General features: G+C 53.6%; 2 protein-coding genes across 6 annotated transcripts; both read left to right on the top strand.

Annotated features, from left to right (window-relative positions):
* Nucleotides 1-1,163: 1,163 nt before the first annotated feature.
* EFS (embryonal Fyn-associated substrate) lies at nt 1,164-12,012 on the top strand. Of its 3 annotated transcripts, none has more exons than XM_040476685.1 (7): nt 1,165-2,513; nt 6,762-7,040; nt 7,301-7,441; nt 7,544-8,266; nt 8,631-8,720; nt 9,851-10,121; nt 11,919-12,012. In XM_040476685.1, the coding sequence occupies exons 1-7, from the start codon at nt 2,496-2,498 to the stop codon at nt 11,927-11,929; spliced, it is 1,533 nt and encodes a 510-aa protein (XP_040332619.1). In that variant the 5' UTR covers nt 1,165-2,495; the 3' UTR covers nt 11,930-12,012. The 3 variants fall into 3 exon arrangements, with proteins under 3 accessions (XP_040332618.1, XP_040332619.1, XP_040332620.1); XM_040476686.1 differs by lacking the exon at nt 11,919-12,012 and having other exon boundaries at nt 2,499-2,513; nt 6,762-6,842; nt 6,929-7,040; nt 9,851-11,082; XM_040476684.1 differs by lacking the exon at nt 11,919-12,012 and having other exon boundaries at nt 1,164-2,513; nt 9,851-11,082.
* SLC22A17 (solute carrier family 22 member 17) lies at nt 11,942-20,492 on the top strand. 3 transcript variants are annotated; one of them, XM_040476682.1, is made up of 12 exons: nt 11,942-12,012; nt 12,330-12,586; nt 14,045-14,423; nt 14,594-15,100; nt 15,193-15,296; nt 17,434-17,588; nt 18,182-18,347; nt 18,541-18,686; nt 18,849-18,954; nt 19,114-19,385; nt 19,624-19,735; nt 19,853-20,492. In XM_040476682.1, the coding sequence occupies exons 4-12, from the start codon at nt 14,693-14,695 to the stop codon at nt 20,139-20,141; spliced, it is 1,758 nt and encodes a 585-aa protein (XP_040332616.1). In that variant the 5' UTR covers nt 11,942-12,012; nt 12,330-12,586; nt 14,045-14,423; nt 14,594-14,692; the 3' UTR covers nt 20,142-20,492. The 3 variants fall into 3 exon arrangements, with proteins under 3 accessions (XP_040332616.1, XP_040332615.1, XP_040332617.1); XM_040476681.1 differs by having other exon boundaries at nt 14,591-15,100; XM_040476683.1 differs by lacking the exon at nt 11,942-12,012 and having other exon boundaries at nt 14,591-15,100; nt 19,114-19,331.
* Nucleotides 20,493-22,736: the final 2,244 nt, after the last annotated feature.

The following is a 22,736-nucleotide window of genomic DNA, read 5'->3' as shown; positions in this document are numbered from 1 at the left end:
TGGATGGGGCTGGAGCTGGGATGAGGAGCTCTCCCTTCAGATGCATCTGGAAATTTTTAAGTTCCTCTACTGCCCTAAGGGCATCTAAGTCTGTTTGGAGTTCCCAGGCCCACCCATAGGTCTGCACCCAATTCTGAGCCAAGACCAGAACAGAATCTCTTCCTAACCCACCCCATAGGTCCCCCAGGGCTCTTCACAGGTGCCCAGGTGACAGGGAGGGGGAGCCAGGCCAGGTATCCCCCTCCCCTCCTAGGAAATGTCTGGATGTGTGGGCCTGTGGAATGTGAGGAGAGAAGGAGGGAGCCTTGGGTTCACAAAGGGCCTTAAATTAGACTTCTGATGTTATCTACAAATGAAGTTATACCTAGAGTCATTGTCTGTTTTATGTATTTGAAGTGTTAATTTGTTAACTGTAAACACTGAAAATCTACTACAGCTTTTTAATCCTGTTTAGCATCTAATTTTTTTTAAATACTAGGAATCTCAAAAATGGAAGAAGGAAGGCTCCCTTCCAGCCTAAGAGGCCTTGAGGTGTGTCTCAATAGGAAGAAGCAGGAGGTAGGGGTAGCTGGAGGGAACAGCACACACTAAGGAGTAGTAATAGGTCAGGAGAGGTGTGGGAACCCAAGAACCCTGTTCTTACAGCTGATCCCAGCTCCTCTGAAGGAGGTCTGCCCTTTTGTGCCCGCAGTCCGCACTCCTGCTCCGCGTGGTAGCAGACAGAGTGAGGGCGGTGGACAGGCCCAGACTGGCAGAGAAGTGTAAGAGCGGCATAACCCGCCAGCCTGCAGCTCTGGGACCAGGCTCATGTTCTCTCGCCAGGGCCAGAATCCATGTCCAGCCGCAGCTCCCCGTCCTTGTCCCCCGCAAGAACGGCCGGTCACCCCTGCCACCCCTGCGGTGGTAACGCCAAGAGAGAAGAGACGCTCCGCTGAGGACCCCAGAAAGGAGAAGGAGCGCGCTCCCTCCCAAGGGAAAGACAGATGTGGGGCTCACGAAAGGGAGGCAGACAGCGGCGCGGGGCTGGCCGGGCAGAGCGGGGGCGTGGCGGGGTGAGGGAAGCTCCCGGGAGAAAGCAGACCACACGACCGGGAGGTCCTCCGCGACGGAGAGAGGAAGAGGCGCCGCGTACAGGGCCCGGGAGGGGGCGTGCAGTTTGGCCCGAGGGTCCCGAGCTGAAACTCAACACCCGCCTTTGGAGGGATCGTCCTCCTTTCTCCTCCGCCCCTTCCCTTCCCCTCCCTTTTCCCCTCCCTCCTTTCTTTTAATCCCCAGGACTGAGTCCCGCGCCGGAGCTGAGAGGGCCCGAGGGGAGGAGGAAGAAACTGCCCTGAGAGGGAGCCAGGAGCCCGGGAAGGGGAGGGAAGGGGAACTGCGCGTGGGGGCTGAGCCCGAAGGCCACGCGCGACCCCCCGGAGCCTTCGCAGCCCCTTCAGTGTTCCCCCTACCCCACTCCAGGCGAGTCCACAGGACCCTGGCCCCTGCTCCTCCTTCGCCTTCTCTTTGCTGCTTCCTTTGCTTTGTGGCTTTCCTCTCCGTCCCCAGAGACACCTGGGAGCTGCCCAGAGCTCCGCGGCGCGCCGAGGGGCCCTGCCAGGGGTGCGCGTGAGCGGGCTGAGGTGTGGCGGCGCGCGGGTGGGCCCCGAGACGGCGCGAGGAAGGCCGTCCCGCCCCTTCGGGCCGAGCCCGCGTGCGGGGAGCGAGGTTCCGTCGCGGCGCCCCCCCAGCCCCTGGCGTCCTGAGGGAGAGTGTGCGTGAGTGTGAAGCCGCCTTGCCGCGGGGGGTGCGAGTGTCTGGGCCGAACGCAACCACTCGGGCAACGCAGCCCAACGGCCACGCTCTCGGAGGTCTTCGGCGCCAGCCTGGCCTTCTTTCGCCAACTTGGGCGAGTTTGAAGAGGGGCGAACGTCTCAGCGCTCGCTCGCCCCACCCCCTCGCAGCCGGGCCGCCGCAGGGCCCCGGGCCTCCCCGACCACAGCCCTGGGAGCACCGCTCTCCGCCGCGGCCCCCGGGTGGGGAGGGTTGGCCTCTGAACTCGCTCGTCCAGCCCAACCGCTTCTGCGGCTTCTCCCAGCCCTCGGGGCCGTCCTGAGCGGCCTGGCGAGTCGTCGAGCGCGGCCCCAGCTCCCGCCTCCTCGCCTGCCCCAGCTCTGGGTGGGAGCTTTCGGGCCATGCAGACCCGGGGTCCCTCCGCGGCCTAGGGCAGGCAGCTCCGGGGGCCTGGCCAACCCCGTGGCCCCCGGGACAGCACCGAGCGCGCGCCCTTGGATGAGGTCCCGCAGCGACGCCCCGGCCCGCCCCGCTCCTCCTCCTGCCCGGCCAAGCTGCCTCCCATTTGGGGAGTTTTGTGGGCTTTCTTTCTCCTCCTCCAACCTCCGCGGAGGCCACGACTCAGGCGCCGCAGCTGGGGGCCGCCTCCATGGTGCGGGTCGGCCGCTGCTGAACTCAGCGAAACCGAGCCTGGCCTGGAGAAGGCCACACAGGAGGCCAAGGCCATGGCCATAGCCACGTCGGTGAGTCCACCAGGGAAAGGAGGATGCGGGCTATTGGCCTCCACGGTCTGCCCTGCACTCCTGTCACTTTTATTTCTGCTTTCTCTTTGTCTCTCTCCCTGGGCCCTTTCTCCTCCGGGAGGCTGTGTCTCCCCCCCCCCCCCCCCCCCCCCCAACCCACTTTTGTTTCCCTTTCTCCCTCTCACTCCTCATCCCCAGCTCCTTCTGGGTCTAGGTTCCCCCATCTCCCCTCCTCCTCCCCATTCTCCTCTTTTCTTTCTGGTGGCTGCCTCTGGATGGAGGGGAGGGGGCAAGTCTAGCCCGAGTCCTATCTGCTGTTTTACGGGCGGGAACAGATGGCCACCGGTGGTCGCAGGGGCTTGTGATTGGGAGGCAAGTAAAAGGTTGGGAGGGGGCTGAATGGAGGTGGCTCCAGGAAAGGAGGAGAGGCCAAAGAGGCCCTTCTCTAGAGGAAGTATGGAGGAAAGGGGGGAAATTGAGCCAAAGAAGGAGATCTGTTAGGGAGACAGCAAAAATAGAGGGAGGAGGAGAGGTGATGTCAGCCAGCTTCTGGCCACTTTCCGGGGACTGGGGACAAAGGGAGGAGACAGCTGGCATGATGGGACAGTGGGAGGAGGCCTCCTAGAGAGTGTGTGGCCCACTGCCACTCTACCCGCCCACCCCACCCCCATCCCCAGTTAAGGCAGCCACTCCCTCACAAGTCAGCTGGGCCCCTGAGGAGGGGGTAGAGCAGAGGTGGCCACACCCATCATCAGTCAGTCTATCAGCAACTCTGGCCTGGGTTCCCGAAATTGTAAGGCCCAGAGGTCTGGCCCCATTGGATGGAATTCAGACCTGAGCACAAAGAGGAGCTCTCCACAGCCCCACCTCTGCTTTCTGTCAGTGCACCTTATAGTCTGATTTCAAACAACTCTGTCCCCTTTCCACCGTTCCCTAGACGCTGTGATTCCCCAGGGAAAGCTAGTCTGCTGTGTGCCTTCTGGCCCCCTCTGAATGGGTGCTCTGAGAAGGAGATTTATGAGGCTGGAAGCATGGCTCCTGACATTCTCCCATACCCCTCAAGGAGTTCGATTGTCACTCTCAGACCAAACTCCTTTTAGCTCCTCAATCTGTGTTATGGTAAGATTAGCTCAGAGCCTGAAAATGGTGGGGGTATTCTGACATAAAGATGCTGGCACAGAAGCTGGTCAGCTTGTCAGCTTTGTGGTCCCAGGAGGTAGATTTTTCTTTTTACCTAGAGGTGGGAGGTGGCATTTGTGCGAATCAAACTCACAGGATCCTAATAACAGTTAATATCTATCGAGTATTTACTGGCCCTAGTTTATTTATTTTGAGAGAGAGAGAGCACACACACACATGTGAACAGGGGAGGGGCAGAGAGAGAAAGAGAGATAGAGAGAGAAAGAATCCCAAGCAGTCTCCATGCTGTCAGTGCAGAGCCCAACTCAGAGTTCCATCCCATGAGTCGTGAGATCATGACCTGAGCAGAAATCAAGAGTCAGATGCTTAACCAACTGAGCCACCTGTGTGCCCCTGAAAATGGATATTTGGATATGGATATGAAATGGCACAAAGGAGGAAACTGAAGCTTGGGAAAGTTAAACAACCTACCCAGAGTCACCCAGCTAGAAAAGGATAGGGCCAGGACTTAAACGCAAGTCTGTCTGCTTCAGAACTGTGCTTTTAACCCACTGTCTAATCCAAAGTACTAATTTCTAATTTACACTTAGAAAAGTGTGGACCTAACCAGGAGTTTGTGTCATCTGGTTGGCATGTTTTCTTACTGTGGGACAATATCCTTTTTTTTTTTTTTTAAGTTTATTTATTTTTGAGAGAGCAGATGTGCACACAAGCCAGGAAAGGGCAGAAAGAGGGGGACACAGGATCTGAAGCAGGCTCTGCGCTGATGGCAGAGAGCCCGACACAGGGCTTGAACCCACGAACTGCGAGACCATGACCTGAGTTAAGTCGGATGCTTAACTGACTGAGCCACCCAGGCGCCCCAAACAATATCATTTAGAAGCCAAAATATAATCAGAAAATAGTTTGAGGAGTTTGGAATGAGGCAAGAGGAAAAAAGTCAGTTTGTTGTTAAAATCACCAAGCCATGAAGGGCTGGACAACCTCTCCACCCAAGGGAAATGTCAGTCAAGAGGAACATGCACTCATGCTGGTTGAGCAGGGCCTCCTCCAGGGTGGCCAAATGCAGTCTGCCAGAGATCTTTAGCTTGAGATGTTTTACTGAATTAGCCCACATGAATTACCTATTAGGTAGTTATGTCTAACTACTAACTATCTGCTCTCCACCACCACTGCCTGGGATCCTGCCAGCAGGCGCAGTCATTTAGCAAACATAACCAAACCAGAATATATTTTGATATTGTGAGTGGTGTAAGCTTGATTCTACCAAAGAACAACATGGAACCAGAGCCCTGTGAGGGGTGGCTACCAAAGGGAAATTGGGAATAATGAAGATTTCATAATGTATTTGAGTCATGTTTGAGTCATGGACTCTACTTAACCAAGAGGTTAAGTTACTAACATATGAAGAAGAAAAGTAGAACCTTACGTTTGTGATTGTGGAGAGGTAATAGGGGGTGATTGAGAACGCAGACTCTGGAGTCAAGCAGCCTGGGGTTCATGTGTTGTAGGCAAAGTCCTACTCTCTCTGTCCCAGTCTCCTTTCCAAATGGGGATAATGAAGGCTCCTTCCTCATAAGCTTGTTTTTTAAAATTTTTTATTTATCTTTTAATTTTTTTTAATGTTTATTTTTATTTTTGAGAGAGTGAGAGGGACAGAGAGAGAGGGAGATACACAATCCAAAGCAGGCTCCTGGCTCTGAGCTGTCAGCTCAGAGCCTGATGCAGGGCTCGAGCTCACAAACCATGAGATCATGACCTAAGCCAAAGCCAGCCGCTTAACTGACTGAGCCACCCAGGAGCACCATAAGCTTGTTTTTGTTGTTGTTGTTTTAAAGTTTATTTATTTATTTTCAGAGAGCAAGAGAGTGGGGGAGTAGCAGAGAGAGAGGGAGAGAGAAAGAATCCCAAGCAGGCTCCACATTGTTAGCATAGAGCCCGATGCAGGGCTCGATCTCCTGAGCCATGAGATCTTGACCTGAGCCAAAATTAAGAGTTGGATGCTTGACTGACTGAGCCACCCACTCATAAGGTTGTTTTAAGGATTAAATGAGATGAGATGATTAGTGTAATGACTTGCACAGTGTCTGGATACATAATTTGCACTTAATATCTGTGACTTACCACCTTAGCATGTGACTCTTGGAGGAAAAAAACTTAGATGTCCCGACCAGACAGGACTGGAAACAGGACGGTAAATGCTTGCTCTTGGTTGGTCTGCTAGTCCCGCAACACACACACACACACACACACACACACACACACACACACACACACTGGAGTGTATACACTTTTCTCCTCTCCATGGTAACCTCAACTTCCTCTGATAGAACCTTATTTGCTCAGACTGAGAACAAAAGCATTGCTTCAGTTTCTGTTTTCTTCCTTTTTATGCCTAGGCACTGTCTGGGCTGCATTTTTCCCAGTCTCCCTCAGATTGATGGGTGTCTGCTGCCACTTAATCTAACCTTCTGCTTGTGGGGGATGCTGACTGGGAAACAGGAAGGGTGAAGAAGATTCTATGGGAGACATTAGCAGGGCTTTCTCATGTACACAAAGCTTTGGAGGAAATTCATTCAATATATGTTCACTGAGCACTGATTCCAGGTGGAGCCCTATTGCAGGGGCTAGGAATACATCAGTCCCTGCTCCCCAGAGCTTATAGGGCAGGGGAATAAATAGATAAGAAATGAAATAGGCAAGTAGTGTAAAGTATTATGAAGGGAACAATAGTGGAGATGACACAGAATGGGGTGGGGAGAAGAGTGAAGAAAAGACCTCTTCGAGAAGGAGTCACTTAAGGAGAACTTAAGGATAAAAAAAGGGCCAGTCAGATGACGAGTCAGGGCAAGAGCGTTCTGGGTCAAGGAAACCACAAGTGCAAAGGCCCTGAGGTGAGAATTTCTTTAGTTCAAGGAATAGAAAGGAAGAGGAGGAATGCAGGGGATGCAGCTGGAGACCAGGCAGGACCAGTCGGGAAGAGCGGAGTCAGGAGGTCACATTTTTAGCTTGTGGGAAATGGGGAGCTCCATAATGTTTGAGCAAGGAATATCATGACCTGATATATATGTGTGAGACCCATCTCCCCATTCCCACCTCACCCACCAGGCCCAGTTGGCTCGGGCACTCTACGACAACACCGCTGAGTCCCCCCAGGAGCTGTCCTTCCGCCGAGGGGATGTTCTACGGGTACTGCAGAGGGAGGGCGCTGGTGGGCTGGACGGCTGGTGCCTCTGTTCCCTGCATGGCCAGCAGGGCATTGTGCCCGCCAACAGAGTGAAGCTCCTTCCTGCTGGCCCCGCACCCCAGCCCAGCCTCACCCAGGTGCTCCCAGCCCAGCATGGCTCACCACATCCAGCCCCAGAGCACAGCAATGAGGACCAGGAGGTGAGAGCTAGAGCCCTCCCATCCCCAAACCAGAAGAGCCTAGTTCCCCTTCACTGGTGCCTGCGGCGAGGTGGGGCAGGGCAATCCCTGAGACCACAGCTCTTCACTGATTCTGTACTATGTGAAACCTGCCTGCCAACCCTTCCTCGGCTCTGTTTCCCCATTGGTACGGGGTGGGGGCTGGAAGGGATCTAAGCTCCTGTAAGGCATACATTATCTTCTTCCTGGTCCTGACCCACGCATCTGTCTTGATCCCCCAGGTATATGTGGTACCACCCCCAGCTCGGCCCTGTCCTACCTTAGGACCTTCACCTGGACCCTGCCCGCCCTCCCCTGATCCCATCTACAAGGTCCCCAGAGGGAGTGGGACCCAATCAGCTGCCCCTGGAGATGCCTTGGAGGTGAGGACCAGAGGTCTGTATATGTTGGTCAGGGAACAGAGGGCTCTCAGTGGGGTCCACTGCTGAGGCTGAGGGTAACTGGTGGCTCTGCTCCCTCTCCAGGTCTATGATGTGCCCCCCACTGCCCTCCGAGTTCCCTCCAGTGGCCCCTACGACTCCCCTGCCTCCTTTACCCGCCCTGTAGCCCGGGTTGCCTCACAGCCTCCTGAAGAGGATGAAGCTCCCTATGATGTGCCTTTGGCCCCAAAGCCACCGTCAGAACTGGAGCCAGATCTGGAGTGGGAGGGAGGCCGGGAACCAGAGCCTCCCCTCTACGCTGCCCCCTCCAACCTGAAACGGGCATCAGCCCTGCTCAATCTGTATGAAGCACCAGAGGAACTGCTAGCAGATGGGGAAGGTGGAGGCACTGATGAGGGCATCTATGATGTGCCCCTGCTCGGGCCGGAGGCACCCCCTTCTCCAGAGCCCCCAGGAGCCTCTGCCTCCAATGACCTGGACACCTTGGCCCTGCTTCTGGCCAGAAGCCCCCCACTCCCACACAGGCCCCGTTTGCCCTCAGCTGAGAGCCTGTCCCGCCGCCCTCTGCCTGCCCTGCCTGTTCCTGAGGCCCCCAACCCTTCCCCAGCTCCCTCTCCTGCTCCAGGCCGAAAGGGCAGCATCCAGGACCGGCCTCTGCCCCCACCCCCACCTCGCCTGCCTGGCTACGGGGGCCCCAAGGTTGAGGGGGATCCAGAAGGTGGGGAGGTAGAGGATGATCCAGCAGGACACCACAATGAGTATGAGGGCATCCCGATGGCCGAGGAATATGACTATGTCCACCTGAAGGTGAGCTCACCTCCCAACACCCCCAACGGAAATGCCCCCAAGAGAGCCAAGGGGAGGAGTGAGAAGGTCTGGGACCCAGAGGGACCCTCCCTTTCTTCACTGGCCCTGCACCTTATGGCCTGGGTCGCCAGTACTTGGTCCCACCACTTGTACTGGTGCCACATTCCTTCTAAACCCAGCCTAGGGTCCCCAAGTCATCTGACCTGCCACCAGGGCTTCTCCCAGACCTGGAGTCAAGGGACTGGAATCTCTGATGGCAGAAGAAACCTCAGGAAGGAAGGCGGAGGGGGAAGGGGCAGGAACATGGGGAGGCCACCTTCCCTGCTCCCCCACCACTGCACTGAGACCCTGATCCCTCCTGCAGGGCATGGATAAAGCTCAGGGATCTAGGCCCTTGGATAAAGCCTTCCCAGGGGATCCTGAACTGCTGGAGAGGGGGCCACCGGAGCAGCAGGTAACCCTGTGGGTCAGTGCTAGAGAAGGGGGACCAGGAAGAGGAACCATCAAGGGAGAGATATTAGGATGGGGGTAAGAGCTCGGTGAGCCAGAGCTGGAGTACAGAGGCGTCAGCATGAAGGAGCTGGGACCTGAAAAAGTATTAGGAATTCAGAAAGAGGGGAAAGAATGTGTTGGAGAGGAATCAGAAAACCGAGCAGCCAGGGAAGCAGAGAGAGTTCTGGGATGTGGGTCAGAGCTAGGCCAGGTAACTTCTGAGGCTCCTTCCAATTGTGAATTCCTGGGTTCCTAAGAGACCTGGCTTCTAATCCCGGCTCCACCAGTAAGCAGCCAGGGGCCCTGAAGCCACCAGATAATCTCTCTGGGCCTCAGGAAAGTGAGGTGGCCTCCTCAACTGTGTGGACCGGTCCTGAGCGTAGTAGCTACTGTTTATCGGGTATTTACCAAGTACGGACCCTGTGCTAATAAGCACATCGCATGTGTCAACACTAATCACAGCCATAGTTAGTACTCATATGGTGCTCACAATGTACAGTGTTCTGTTCTAAGCCCTTTCTATATGCTGCATCATTAACTGCACCACAGCCTTGGGAGGCAGATACTAGAACTGCACTATCCAGTATGGTAGCCACTAGTCATGTGCGGCTCTTAGGCTCTTGAAATGTGGCTAGTCTGAATCAAAAAGTGCTGTAACTATAAAACGCACACCAGGTTTTGCAGGCTTAGTATGAGAAGAAATCTAAGTAATTTATGTTGATTATAGGTTGAAATTACAATTTTTATATCTGGAGTTAAAACATTCCAGTTTGTTTCTTTTTCTTAACATGGCTACTAGAAAAATTTTAATTACACATGTGGTTTACATTATGTTGATCCTGGACAGCATGGTACCAGATTCTCCATTTTAGATTATAAGGAAACAAGTTCAGTTTGAATCTAGATTTATCTGACATCACCTCTGGGCACTTTCCTGCCACTGGCTGTGAGAATTTAAATTTTCTAATGAGCAGAGGGAAGAGCTCAGGTAGAAAGGATAGAATGAGGAACAGAGGGAGGGAAGGAGGGAGAAAACGATTGCAAAAGTGGCACTACTGAGAGCATCCTGCCAACCACTCCTCTTGCCCTCAGGAGGCCCTGTCTGCAGGGGAGCCGCTGGATCTGCCCACCGGAGATCTACAGCTCTTGCATTTCTACGCCGGGCAGTGCCAGAGCCACTACTCAGCACTGCAGGCAGCCGTGGCGGCCCTGATGTCCAGCACCCAGGCCAACCAGCCCCCACCCCTCTTCGTGCCCCATGGCAAGCGGGTGGTGGTGGCCGCTCACCGCCTGGTGTTTGTTGGGGACACCCTGGGCCGGCTGGCAGCCTCCGCCCCTCTGCGAGCACAGGTCGCGGCTGCAGGTACAGCGCTGGGCCAGGCATTGCGAGCCACTGTGCTGGCTGTCAAGGGGGCCGCCCTGGGCTACCCGTCCCGCCTTGCGGCCCAAGAGATGACACAGCGTGTGGCAGAGCTGGCAGGGCAGGCCCTGCAGTTCACCACTCTGCTCTCCAGCCTGGCCCCCTGAGGGTCCTGCTCTGTCCCTCTCCTGCCTGCCAGAGCCCCCTTTTGGGCCTTGGGTGGCAGGAGGGCTCTGTTTTTAGGGACCAGGAGAGGTGGGGACATCTCTCCCCTTCCAGTCATCTCAGCCTCTCACAGAGATGTCCCTCCCCCCTCCCCCCACAGCTTTTTGTACGAGCCATTTTGTATAAATTATTTATATTTAATATTATTCCCTGCTTTGTCAGGGGCAGGTGCCAGGCCCCTTGGGGCAGGGAGGAACTGGACTCTTTCCCTCAGCCTGGGGTGGAAGTTCTTGGTCACTGCACTGCCACCCACCTCTGAAAGCTTGGCCCCCCAGAGATTTGGGTGGCTGAAACCTGGAGCCATCCAGATCCCTTTTTTTGTCCTGGTTCTTGGCTCTAGGACATCAGCACCTTACTGTTAGCTGAAAGTGACGGCATGATTTTGACCACCCAGAATGTGGAGGTCTGGGAGAGGCCTAAGGGCTCCTCCCCACAGCAGGCAGGACAGAACTGGGCCTCAATAAGCCCTGCTGTCTGGTTCTCTGACTCTGCTTCTTGGGCACCTGGGGGAGGGGCCAGGCCTGGCACCCCTAGGCCAAACCTATGGAATACACACTGTGGGCAGGATATCTTTAGGTTTGGGGGGAAGATTTTGCTGTTTTTTTCCAAAAACTATTCATTCGGTGGGTTTCACCTCCCATGATGTGCCAAGCACAGTTCTGAAGGTACATTGTGGGGGTGGGATGGATATAACTGAGTCAGTTAAAATAAGTAAATAAAAAAGAATACCTGCCACAGATTTGACAGTTGCTGGTAATGGAAATGAACAGGGTGATGTGAGGGACTAACTGGATGAAGGAGAGGCTGTTGAAGGAGACTTTAGATGGGATGGTTGAGAGTAATAGCTGAGCTGAGGCCCCAGGGATGAGAGAACTGAGAAGAGTCTGAGAACTAGCATTCCCAGAAGGCAGACACTGTTAGTGATGGGGGCTTTTCCACCAAGACTTCATTATCATATGATGTCATTAGAGAGTTGCACTTGTGGAGAGGTTGGCCTCACAAGAGCCTTGAAAGGTGCCATGCTGAAGACATCATCCCAGTGAAGGCCTGTTCTCAGCTTGGCACCACAGGACAGCTCTGGCCAACTGGAAAGTGCTGCTGGCTGGCCTGGGCACCCTCCGCCTTAGATTAACCCAAGAAGGTCTGGCCCCTTAAACCTTCCTTCCCAGTCCTCCTGCTCACTGCCTTTCTAGACACACCTTCTTTTAGAAGAGCCGAGGGGCAGGTGAATGCAATTAGTCCATAGTCCTCATGCTTTGGTGAAATTGATGAGCCATGGCTTAGATGGGGGATCGCTCCAGCCATTTACCACAGGGAAGAAATCCAAGCCACAGATGCATTGCTTCATTTGTGCTTTTTCCCAAATGACATTTTAGCACAGTGACTGGATTAGAGGCACCCCAAGCTTCAGTCACAGTTCAGGTCTCTTGGCACCCTCTATGCATTTGCCTTCTCCATTTTGGGTTCCTTCTTTCTCATATCACCCTTAAAGAAAACTCACTTCCAGATTCTGGGGTCACCAAAATGCACACTATGTATTGAAGACTTATAACAGGGCTGTCCTCCATCTCCCAGGAAGAATGTAAAGCGATCAACCTGGAAATCAAGTCAGAGGTTTCAGTGCAAGTCCCAGATCTGCCATGTACCCATGTGTCTGTGGGTAAATCCTGTGAGTCCCTCTGAGTCCTGAGCTTATCTTTAATATGAGGATGATCATAATGGTCTCACAGGGTTGTTGAGAGGCCATACAAGATAATACATGTGAAGGGCCCAGAGCCACATAAAGTTAAGGGATTATAATTCCAGGGCAGACATAAGGACACAGACAAATGAATCCCCAAGGAATGCTGACTGTGACAGCACCAAAGTAAATCCTAAAGAGATACTGAAATGAGCCGGGGGGGGGGGGGGGGCGGGCGGAGGGGAGCAGTGGGAAGCTGCTTAATGTATTGGAAGGCTTCTCATATCTGGAAATTTTCTGAACAGAGGAGGCAAATTGGAAGTGCGGTCCAGTGGAGAGAAGAAGCAATGGATTTCCTGGCTGAGACTAACAGGACACTCCTCTATAGCCCTTACCTTAGATGAAGAATCAAGTACCTGTTAGGTATCAAATCTCTTAGAGAAGTGTACCTCTAACTTGAATGTACCTATTCATGGGGATCTGGTTAAAATGGAGATTATGATTCAAAGGCTTGGATTCTGCATTTCTGACAAGCTCCTGGATGAGCTGGGAGCTCTAGTCTGTAAGTCACACTTTTGAGTAGTAATTCTAGGAGTTAAGGAAGGCTTCTCTGAGACAAATGTGCAAATATGCTGAAGGATGAGGAGAACTGACTAGGAGAGGACAAGCCTTCAAGCCATAAAGATTAACTTGTCCAAGGGCCCTGTGACATTGAAAAAAAAACTGAAAGAAGTCCAGTGTGATGAGTGCAGTTTGGGGAAAGAAGCGAGGTGGAGCACCAGGGAGCATGGGACCAGGCCTGCAGGAGCATGTATGAGGCTCCTGGAACATTAGTATTTATTTATACCTTGTCGGTGAGGAGAAGCCACTGAAGGCTGTTAAGCAGGAAAGGGACATGAACAGATCTGCATTATGAAAAAAAAAAACAAACACTCCATCTGCACTATAAATACAGATAAGGGAACAGGGCAGAAACAGTGGATGCAGAACACCAGTTAGGAGGCCCAAGTAGTCTGTGCAACAGGTAGCTTGACTAATGGTAGAAAAGCAGAGTATCTGAGAACTATGCAGGAAGGAAAATGGACAGGGTTTTGTAAACGATTTGATATGGGGGTAAGGAGGAGTCCTTGTAAGGGCTGTCACCTTGAACTTATGGTCACAGTTGAATGGTGAGGGTACCATTCACAAGGCAAAGAAGCACTAGAAGACGTTACAGGGGAAGAGCGTGAGTTTGGTCTTGGATGTATTGATTTTGAGGTCCTTGTGAGTCACCCAAGGTTAAGAAGATGAATAAGAGATGGCTACATAGGTCTGGGGCTCAGAAGAGAGGTGTGAGCTAGAGGTGTAAATCCAGGGATTAGGTTTGTATTGTTTACATTGGGGGTGAATGAGGCCGAGGCTGTGAGCATGGGTGAGATCCCAAGGTGGAAAGAACAATGAAATGAGAGGAGGGCCCAGGACCAAGCCTCAGGTTCGAAGACACTGAATGATGGTGAAGAGGTGGAGGAGGAGCCTGCCATGGAGAAAAAAGGAGCAAGAGAAAGAAAACCAGGAGAGTGTGAGACTTAGCAGCCACAAAAGAAAGTGTTTAGAGGAAGGGGTGGTCAACAGTGACAAATGATGCTGAGGATGAGGAAGACTCCGCCAGGGTGGGGGTGCTGAAACCCAGAGATGTGGTCTTGTAGAGGACTGCAGCCAGGGCTGAGTACAGAGCCCAGCCCAGCCCTCCATGTTCATCCCCTGTACTGTAGTCGCCAGTATAAATGGCTGTCTCCCTAGTAAGCTACTCCAAGGTGGGTCTTGTCCATCCTGTTATGTCCCAAAGCCTAGCACAAGGCCAGGCACATAATAGATGCTTAATAAATTTTACTGATGAATGAGTGGATGCATGGAACGATGGATGGATGGTTGGATGAATGAATGAGGAGGAAGAATTGGAAGCAAATGAGGTATCTCTGGCAACTGCCTGGACTAGCTACTATCCTTCAGCTTTCTTTCCTTTTACCGCAATGGCCCGCAGACCCAGAGAACGGAGACAGAGCCCCTGGGCCCTGGCCCCCCCTTCCTCTCTCTGACGAAGAGTCTGGACCGAAGGTTCTGCTGACGTGGGAAGGGGAGGAGAGTCTGGAGGAAGGGGAGGGGAAAGCAGCGCAGAGATCGCAGAGACGAAGGAGGCGCCCGCGGCTGCAGAGCTGCAGAGCGGGGTCTCTCCAGCCTCTGTATCCGGGCATCGGTGCCCCCACTGGGCCAAAGGACAGCGCATCCTTTTGGTGCGGGCCGACAAGGCCTCCGCAGTCGGCAAGCTGGCTCCCCGGGTGGCCACCGGGACCCCCGAGCCCAATGGCGGGGGCGGCAGCAAAATCGACAGCACTGTAGAGATCACTCCCAGCCCCAACGGAGTAAGTGCCCGCGCCCCCGGGGCTACGCCATCATCCCCCCGCACCCGGGCCGAAAGCCTGGCATTTTCCTCCCGCGCACTCCCGGCCCCTGACCGCCTTCCTCGCGCCGGCTCTCCTCCCTTGCTCTGCGGCTTTCTCCGCTTCACCCTTCTCCCCCCACCCCCCAGCAGGTCGGGACCCTCGGAGATGCGGTGCCCACGGAGCAGCTGCAGGGTGAGCGGGAGCGCGAAAGGGAGCGGGAGGGGGAGGGCGACGCGGGCGGCGACGGAATGGGCAGCAGCCTGTCGCTGGCCGTGCCCCCCGGCCCCCTCAGCTTTGAAGCTCTGCTCGCCCAGGTGGGGGCGCTGGGTGGCGGCCAGCAGCTGCAGCTCGGCCTCTGCTGCCTGCCCGTGCTCTTCGTGGCGCTGGGCATGGCCTCGGACCCCATCTTCACCCTGGCGCCCCCACTGCACTGCCACTACGGAGGCTTCGCCCCCAACGCCTCCGGCTGGGAGCAGCCCCCTAACGCCAGCGGCGTCAGCGTCGCCAGCGCGGCCCTAGCAGCCAGCGCCGCCAGCCGCGTCGCCACCAGTACGGACCCCTCGTGCAGCGGCTTTGCCCCGCCGGACTTCAACCATTGTCTCAAGGACTGGGACTATAACGGTCTGCCGGTGCTCACCACCAACGCCATTGGCCAGGTGAGGCAGCCTGCTGGGCCGCGGGTCTGGGGGCGGGCCGAGAGCGCGGAGCAAAGGGCCTCAAGCCCCCTGTATCCCTCTCACATCCCCAGTGGGATCTAGTGTGTGACCTGGGCTGGCAGGTGATCCTGGAGCAGATCCTTTTCATCTTGGGCTTTGCCTCTGGCTACCTGTTCCTGGGCTACCCGGCGGACAGGTGAGGGCTGCCGTGGGGATGGGGCAAGTAGAGAGGAGGGGGTGCTAGGGTGGCTAGCCCAGGCAAGTGGCCTTTCCAAGAGGTCGAAGAGGATCCGCTGGACTCTACAGTCTTCTGGACTTCTGTTCAATGATATGCAGCCCATCCCTGTCTCAACTTCACTCCCCATCAAGAAATACTCCTTCCATACCTCTTCTGCACAAGGGGACACTACCACATATTCCCCATCCCCATATCCTTGGATCAGTGGCTAATCTCCAAAGACAATAGCCCCATCCCCACTGATCAAAAACTATCTCCACAGATCAAAAGTCCTAGCTCCTCCTCTATTGTGCCTGTCATCACTAACCACCTCCCTCTCCATCTTCACAGACCCATCCCCACTAATAGCCCCGTCCACATGATGGATTCTATCTCGAGGGCCTTATTCCTATAGACCATTACATTAATTCCTAAGTATCAACAGCCACAATCCCACTGACCTGTATAGTTCAATTCTACAAACAAATGACTCCACCCTTATGGGCCAGTTGTCCAAACCCCATAGATCAATGACCACAATAGCACCCCCTCCCCCAGAGATTAATAGTCCCATCCTCATGGGTCTTCAGTGCTCTTAGATCCTCTCAGATCAAAAGCCCAATTTGCATGAATCAATGGCCTTATCTCAAAAGTCAACAGCCTATCCCCACCAACCAATAGCTTTTCCCAGGGATCAAAACTCCCAATTCTTCTAATTCTTGACACCATCACCACTGACCAAGTATTGCATCTCCACTGATCATCCTCATAGATTATTAGCCTCATCTCCACCCATATACAGTCCCATCCAAATGGGTTAATAGCTCAACTTCCACGGATCAAAGACAACCCAACAGTCAATAATCCCTAAAATCAATACCTATCCTCACTGCCTAATAGTCACATACCCACAGGCCAACAGCCCATTCTCATGCATCAGTGGCCTCATTCCCATAGACCAATAGCATCATTCCTATGGAATAATACCCTCATCCCCAAATTCCAATAATTCAGTTTCCTAAATTCGGTACCCTTAGCCTCATTAACCAATAAGCTCACCCCCATGGAAAAATGGCCCCATTGTGTGGGTCAGTAGTTTCACTCTCAGAGATCAGTCCCCCTTCCCAATGATCAGTGACCCCTATCTTCATCCCCATAGATCAGTGGTCTTATCCCCAAAGATCAATAGTCCAGCCTGTCAAGGATCAGTAGTCCTGTCCTCCACTGACTCATACTCACTGACCATCACCACTGACCAATAGTCTCAGCTTCTCTGGTCTGTGACCCCCCCAGCTTACGGATTATCCCCATGAATTCATATCCCCATAGGTTCATCCCCACTGACCAATAGCCCCATCCACCCAAGGACTAATGTTCCCACCCCATCCCCAAAGATCATTTGTCCAATCTTCAAAGGTTAATGATCATCCCCATTGATCAATACTTTTACCCCATGTATTAATAAATAGTTCCAGTCCCATGGATCAGTGGATCTTCTGGCAAAGGACCCTATCCCCACTGACCATCATTATGGGTTAATTGACCCATGAAACAGCCCATAGAACAATGGCCATATCCCCCCAAATCAATCAGTCCCCTAAGATCAATAGCTACATTTCACTAATACTATCCCCATGCATAAGTAGCCAATGGCCCCACCTTCAGAGATCTATAGTCCCAACCCCGTATATCAGTGACTTCATCTCCTCTGACAAGTATGAGCACAAGCTTTATCCCCACTGACCTGACCAGTATGAGCAAGACAAGCTCTATCCCCACTAACCAATCTATCCCCAGAAATCAATGGTTCTAAGTCTCCTAAACAATATCCTGTCCCCTCTAATGGTTGGTCTCACTTCCATGCTCTCATCTCTGACCAATAGCCCCATCCACAAGAGTCCATGGTCCCACCCCTGCAGAACCATAACTACATTCCAGTGGCCAGTGGCCAGACATCACTTATCCATGGTCCCCTTCCCTTCCCATCTTCTCTAGCCTCAGTCCAACTTTTTACCCCAGTCCTCATACCTCCAAGTTTGAAGGGGGCAGCTGGGCTCCACCCAGCAACTCCTCTCCCAGGGAGTCTGGGTGACCAGAGGCCCTCCCCACTTTCCAGGTTTGGCCGTCGAGGGATTGTGCTGCTGACCTTGGGGTTGGTGGGCCCCTGCGGAGTGGGAGGGGCTGCCGCAGGCTCCTCCACAGGTGTCATGGCCCTCCGATTCCTCCTGGGCTTTCTGCTTGCCGGAGTTGACCTTGGTGTCTACCTAATGCGTGAGTGGCAACTTCCCAGATGTCCTTCCCTTGGGGCTCATGCCTGCCTGTCTGCATTCCCAGGCTGTTCCCACTGCCCCCTAGGATCCCCTCAGTCCCTTTTCAGTCCCCAATTTCAGCTGTCCAGGATCTCAGCTGCCTTTCTGCCCCAGCCTTTGAAGGATCCAGGGACTTTGCTTTTCTCCACACCCCTCCCTGCCAGCCCTCCAATCTTTAAGGCCTTCCTTGCCCTTGACTTACTGCTGTCAGGGAATGGAGCTTTATTTAAAAATGAAATCCTGACTAGCTGTATGTCCTTGAACAAGGGTTGATATGAAGGTCAAATAAGAGGCCTGATGTGAAAGGCCCTGTAAACTGGGAATGCTGAACCCACCAGGGACTCTGACCCTTGAGCCCTCCCAAGTTTGAGGAGAGGAGAGAGGACTGAACAGTCTCTCCACTCTTTGCCACTCAGAGGTTAGTCTGTGGGAGGTGATGACTACAGTCTCCACTCTGGGTCTGACTTTGCTCTCTGTCCTCCCTCCCTTTCTTCTCCTCTCTCCCATGCTTCCTTCCTCCCTGGCGTCTCCTCCCTGTCCCTGCTGTATCTCTAGGCCTGGAACTGTGCGACCCAACCCAGAGGCTTCGGGTGGCCCTGGCAGGGGAGTTGGTGGGGGTGGGGGGGCACTTCCTGTTCCTGGGCCTGGCCCTTGTCTCTAAGGACTGGCGATTTCTTCAGCGAATGATCACCGCTCCCTGCATCCTCTTCCTGTTTTATGGGTTAGTATCATCCTCCACCTGTTGTCTGGCCATTTCCACCTCTATCTCCAGCCTGGCTCTAGCCTGGAGACCTTTCCTCTTTTCCACTGCCCTTTGTCCAGGCCTGCCCCAGCCAGCCCTAGCCCTTCAGAGGTGGGAGTTTCCCACCCCTGGATCAGGAGACCTCAGAGTGCACCCCCACCCCCACCCCTAGCTGGCCTGGTTTGTTTCTGGAGTCTGCGAGGTGGCTAATAGTGAAGCGACAGATTGAGGAGGCGCAATCCGTGCTGAGGATCCTGGCTGAGCGGAACCGGCCCCATGGGCAGATGCTGGGAGAGGAGGCCCAGGAGGCCCTGCAGGGTAAGAGACAGGGGTCCCTACAGGTGATGCTTCACATGTACACATGACAGTGCCCTCTCCACGGTTACAGCTGTGCCACCTCTCAGGGTCCCCACCACCCATGTGGAGGACCCTGGGTTCAGCTGTTTCTTCTAACAGACAGCTCCTCTCTCTTTCCCAAAGACCTGGAGAACACCTGCCCTCTCCCTGCAACATCCTCCTTTTCCTTCGCCTCCCTCCTCAACTACCGCAACATCTGGAAAAATCTGCTTATCCTGGGCTTCACCAAGTGAGCCTGGGTGTCTGAGCCAAGGGCCAGGCCAGTAGCTGGAATGGGGGCTGGCTGGGTGGGGAAGGCCTGAGGACCCCTGCCAAGGGCAGCCAGGGTGGTGGAAGGCTGTGGATGGGGATTCAGACACTGCTGTTTGCTTTGTCCCCCTTCTCACAGCTTTATTGCCCATGCCATTCGCCACTGCTACCAGCCTGTGGGAGGAGGAGGGAGCCCATCGGACTTCTACCTGTGCTCTCTGCTGGCCAGTGGCACAGCAGCCCTGGCTTGCGTCTTCCTGGGGGTTACCGTGGACCGATTTGGCCGCCGGGGCATCCTGCTACTCTCAATGACCCTCACTGGCATTGCGTCCCTGGTCCTGCTGGGCCTGTGGGATTGTGAGCATCTTCCCTTCCCCACAGTGTGGGCTGAGCAAAGGAACCCCAGCAGAGGTGCCTCAGGCAGGCTTGGCCACTACCTCCCAAGTCCAGACCAGACCCTGCCCAGATCTTCCACAATCCTCCCCACCAGACCACACAACCCTGTCTGTTCTCCCTAGTCGATTAGTGGATGCCCAGAGAGCCCACCTGGCTAGAGCCATGGGATCAGAGAACCAAGGGGATGAAGCCAGGGACTAGGCCACACGTGATCTCCTCAGTTCCATTCACATCCTCCCTCTTGGCCCTCCAGATCTGAATGAGGCTGCCATCACCACCTTCTCTGTCCTTGGCCTCTTCTCCTCCCAAGCTGCTGGCATCCTCAGCACCCTCCTCGCTGCTGAAGTCATCCCTACCACTGTCCGGTGAGCGCAGTGTTGCTGGGGCTGAGGAAGGGCCTGAGGGAGGGAGGGGAAAGTGCTGGAGAAGGGTTGGGGTGAGGCCCATGGTTAGAGGCTGAGTGCCTCCTCCATCTCTCCCAGGGGCCGAGGCCTGGGCCTGATCATGGCACTGGGAGCTCTTGGAGGGCTGAGTGGCCCAGCCCAGCGCCTCCACATGGGCCACGGAGCCTTCCTGCAGCATGTGGTGCTGGCGGCCTGTGCCCTCCTCTGCATCCTCAGCATCATGCTTCTGCCGGAGACCAAGCGCAAACTCCTGCCCGAAGTGCTGCGGGATGGGGAGCTGTGCCGCCGGCCTTCCCTGCTGCGGCAGCCACCCCCTAACCGCTGTGACCATGTCCCACTGCTTGCCACCCCCAACCCTGCCCTCTGAGTGGCCTCTGAGCACCCTGGCAGGAGGCTGGCTTGTACGGAAAGGTGGTATAAGGCCCTGGCAAACCGATTGGGAGGACTGAGTGAGGAAGGCAGGGCTGTCCAGAAGGCTCAGAGGCACCTCATGCCAGCCACCGAGGAGAGCTCAGAGGGCTGTCCCCACCCCGATCTCCTCCCTGCTGCTTTGTGTTCACTTCCTTGGCAAGAGTCAGGGGACAGGGAGCGAGCTCCACAGTGTAACCACTAGGTCTGGGCTCCATCCTGTGCCCAAAGACATCCTCCCAGACCTCGTTCTTTCTTGCTCTATCATTCTGTTTCAATAAAGACATTTTGAATAAATGAGCATATCATAGCCTGGACTTCCCTCCCTTCTGTTGTACTGTCTCTTCGGGGAAGGTTTCTCTTAGTGGAACCCAAATCAGCAACAATCTCCCTTCCCCCTTCCCCTGGGCCTTCCCCCCTCCCCCCCACCCCATGTTACTTTACAGACAGCCACCACCCTTTACTGATGGCTTGCTATGCAGCTAAAGACTGGGCTAGGCACTTTACAAACTTCACTTAATCATTTAGTCCCTTCCAACACTGCAAGGTAGGTGTTGGGTCAATTAAAAGTTTTTGTTGTTGCAAGCAATGAAAACTGACCATAATAAACTTAAACGAAAATGGGAATTTATTAGAGGGATTTGGTGGGGCAGGTTGTAGTAGGGAGCTCACAGAAGAGGCGGAACTAGTCATGAAAGGTCAGGAACCAGACAGGCTCCCTAGTCTGGGAAGTATGACTTCATCTGGATGAATGACCTCCACTGGGGTTCCATCTTTGGGTCATTCCACTTAAGAGTCATTTCCAGAGAGCAAATGACTGGCTAACTTGAGTTAACATGGCTGCACCCCCATCCATATTACTGACAACTGGGGAGACAGAAGGCAGCAACTGTGTGTTGTTAGCAGAAGTAGGACAGGATGTTGTGCAGGTAAAAACAATGGATGCCCACTATAGTATTCTTCTTTTACAGATAAGAAAACTGATGCTCAGAGAGACTCAGTAACCTGCTCAAGGTTACAAAGCTAATGAGTGACAGAGCTGGGACATAATTAGATCCTGGAGCTGGAGCTCTTCACTGATGCACACTATGGCCACCTTTCTAACCCCTTCCAATCTTTAGGCATTACCCTTGGAAGCGAGGAGTCTCAAGGCACCCCAGGAGTTGGCAGTAGGTGACTAGGTCTTCCACATCAGTGCCAGGACCTGCCTCTCAGACTAGCCCTGGCCTGGCTTGACCACTTTGGGCAAATCTCTTAACGTCCAGCTTCCTTCAAGGGTTGCTGGGAGATTAAACAAGATAATGTATTTATACATGTCTCTTAAACTGATTTACCACTAGATGGTAAGCTCCTTGAGGGCAAGAACTCTTTCTCAATTTAAAAACACAAAAGCCTGACACATGATAGACATTGAAAAAGTTATTGTTTGTTCATTCTTTCAGCAAATGTTTCCTGTGCCCAACTTACGAACCAGTTACCATCCTGGATGTTTAGGGCATAGGCCATCCTTCAGGGACCTTAAGATCCATCTAATACTAGGAATAGTAATGAGGAGAGAGACCAGTGGTTTGGGGCACTAAACAGCTGCATCCTGAAGCAGGTGAGACTTCACTCAGAGTCAGGAAACCCTCACGCAAAGGCTTAGGAGAAAAGTACAGTGCTTTCGACCCAAAGGATATAGGGACAGCAAAGGCCCGGAGGTAGGAAATGGGTGAGGCAGTCCTGGAAAAGATTCTTGGGGAAACTGAAGTGTTGAGGCCAGTCTCTTCCAGAGAAGGGAGACCTGTTCTCCACAGATTCCTGCAGCACCCAGGGTCCTATCTCCTTCCTCTCTGCCAATCCAAATCTAAGGCCCAAAGCTCTGTGAACTAAGCCATGCTGCTGGGGTCTCCATACTAATTGCATTAGTGGAGAACTCATAAGAACCCTTCTCATTTAATCTTCACAGCCCTCTGAAATTGGTTTTGTTATTTTTATCCTATTTAACTACTGAGGACATGGAAATGAGAGAAATGGAAGGATCTGCCATTAGATGGCAGAGCCAGGACTCAAAACCCGGCCTTCTGGCTGCTCTTTCAACTCCACTAGTTCCTTCACAGTTATGTACTGTGTACCCCACATTCTGTAGAACAATGTCTGTGAACAATGTAACTGATTCCAATGTTCACTTTTTAGTTCTGGGTAGACCCAGTGATAAATGAGAGATCATACTACTGTCTCCAGCGATTCGGTGAAAACCAACCTGACGGTAGGTAAGAAAGTTCTGTACTTTTTGGAAGTACAAGGAGTTATTCGCACACTAATGACATCGTCCAGTACATATTGTGAGGAATGGTATCAACGGGGCATTCCAGCAAATCCAGTCTTTGTACACTGCTGGAAGAAGGGCAGGGGAAAAAAAGTAAAAAACACTCAGGAAGTTAGAGCAGCTCCTGTAGGAGCGTAGTTGAAAGAGAACCAGATTCTCTGACTTCAACCAAAAAGGTAGAGACAACGAAAATGAAAGCATTCAAGAAGTATCAGTGAAGCACAGGGGAAAACATAGTCCTTCACC

Source organism: Herpailurus yagouaroundi, unplaced genomic scaffold (genome assembly GCF_014898765.1).
Source record: "Herpailurus yagouaroundi ecotype Mexico unplaced genomic scaffold, PumYag 141, whole genome shotgun sequence".
NCBI lineage: Eukaryota > Metazoa > Chordata > Mammalia > Carnivora > Felidae > Herpailurus > Herpailurus yagouaroundi.
The sequence above is the reverse complement of the archived record's forward strand: the minus strand, read 5'-3'. Positions and strand labels throughout refer to the sequence as shown.

What these genes read in the sequence shown, in the direction of transcription:
- EFS (XM_040476684.1), top strand. An exon ending in ACAGCAATGAGGACCAGGAG is followed by an intron (nt 7,041 to 7,300) that starts GTGAGAGCTAGA and finishes TTGATCCCCCAG; the next exon opens with GTATATGTGGTACCACCCCC. An exon ending in ATGACTATGTCCACCTGAAG is followed by an intron (nt 8,267 to 8,630) that starts GTGAGCTCACCT and finishes TCCCTCCTGCAG; the next exon opens with GGCATGGATAAAGCTCAGGG.
- SLC22A17 (XM_040476682.1), top strand. Translation starts at nt 14,693, where the DNA reads ATGGGCAGCAGCCTGTCGCTGGCCGTGCCCCCCGGCCCCCTCAGCTTT. An exon ending in CCTTGGTGTCTACCTAATGC is followed by an intron (nt 17,589 to 18,181) that starts GTGAGTGGCAAC and finishes CTGTATCTCTAG; the next exon opens with GCCTGGAACTGTGCGACCCA. An exon ending in GCAAAGGAACCCCAGCAGAG is followed by an intron (nt 19,386 to 19,623) that starts GTGCCTCAGGCA and finishes TTGGCCCTCCAG; the next exon opens with ATCTGAATGAGGCTGCCATC.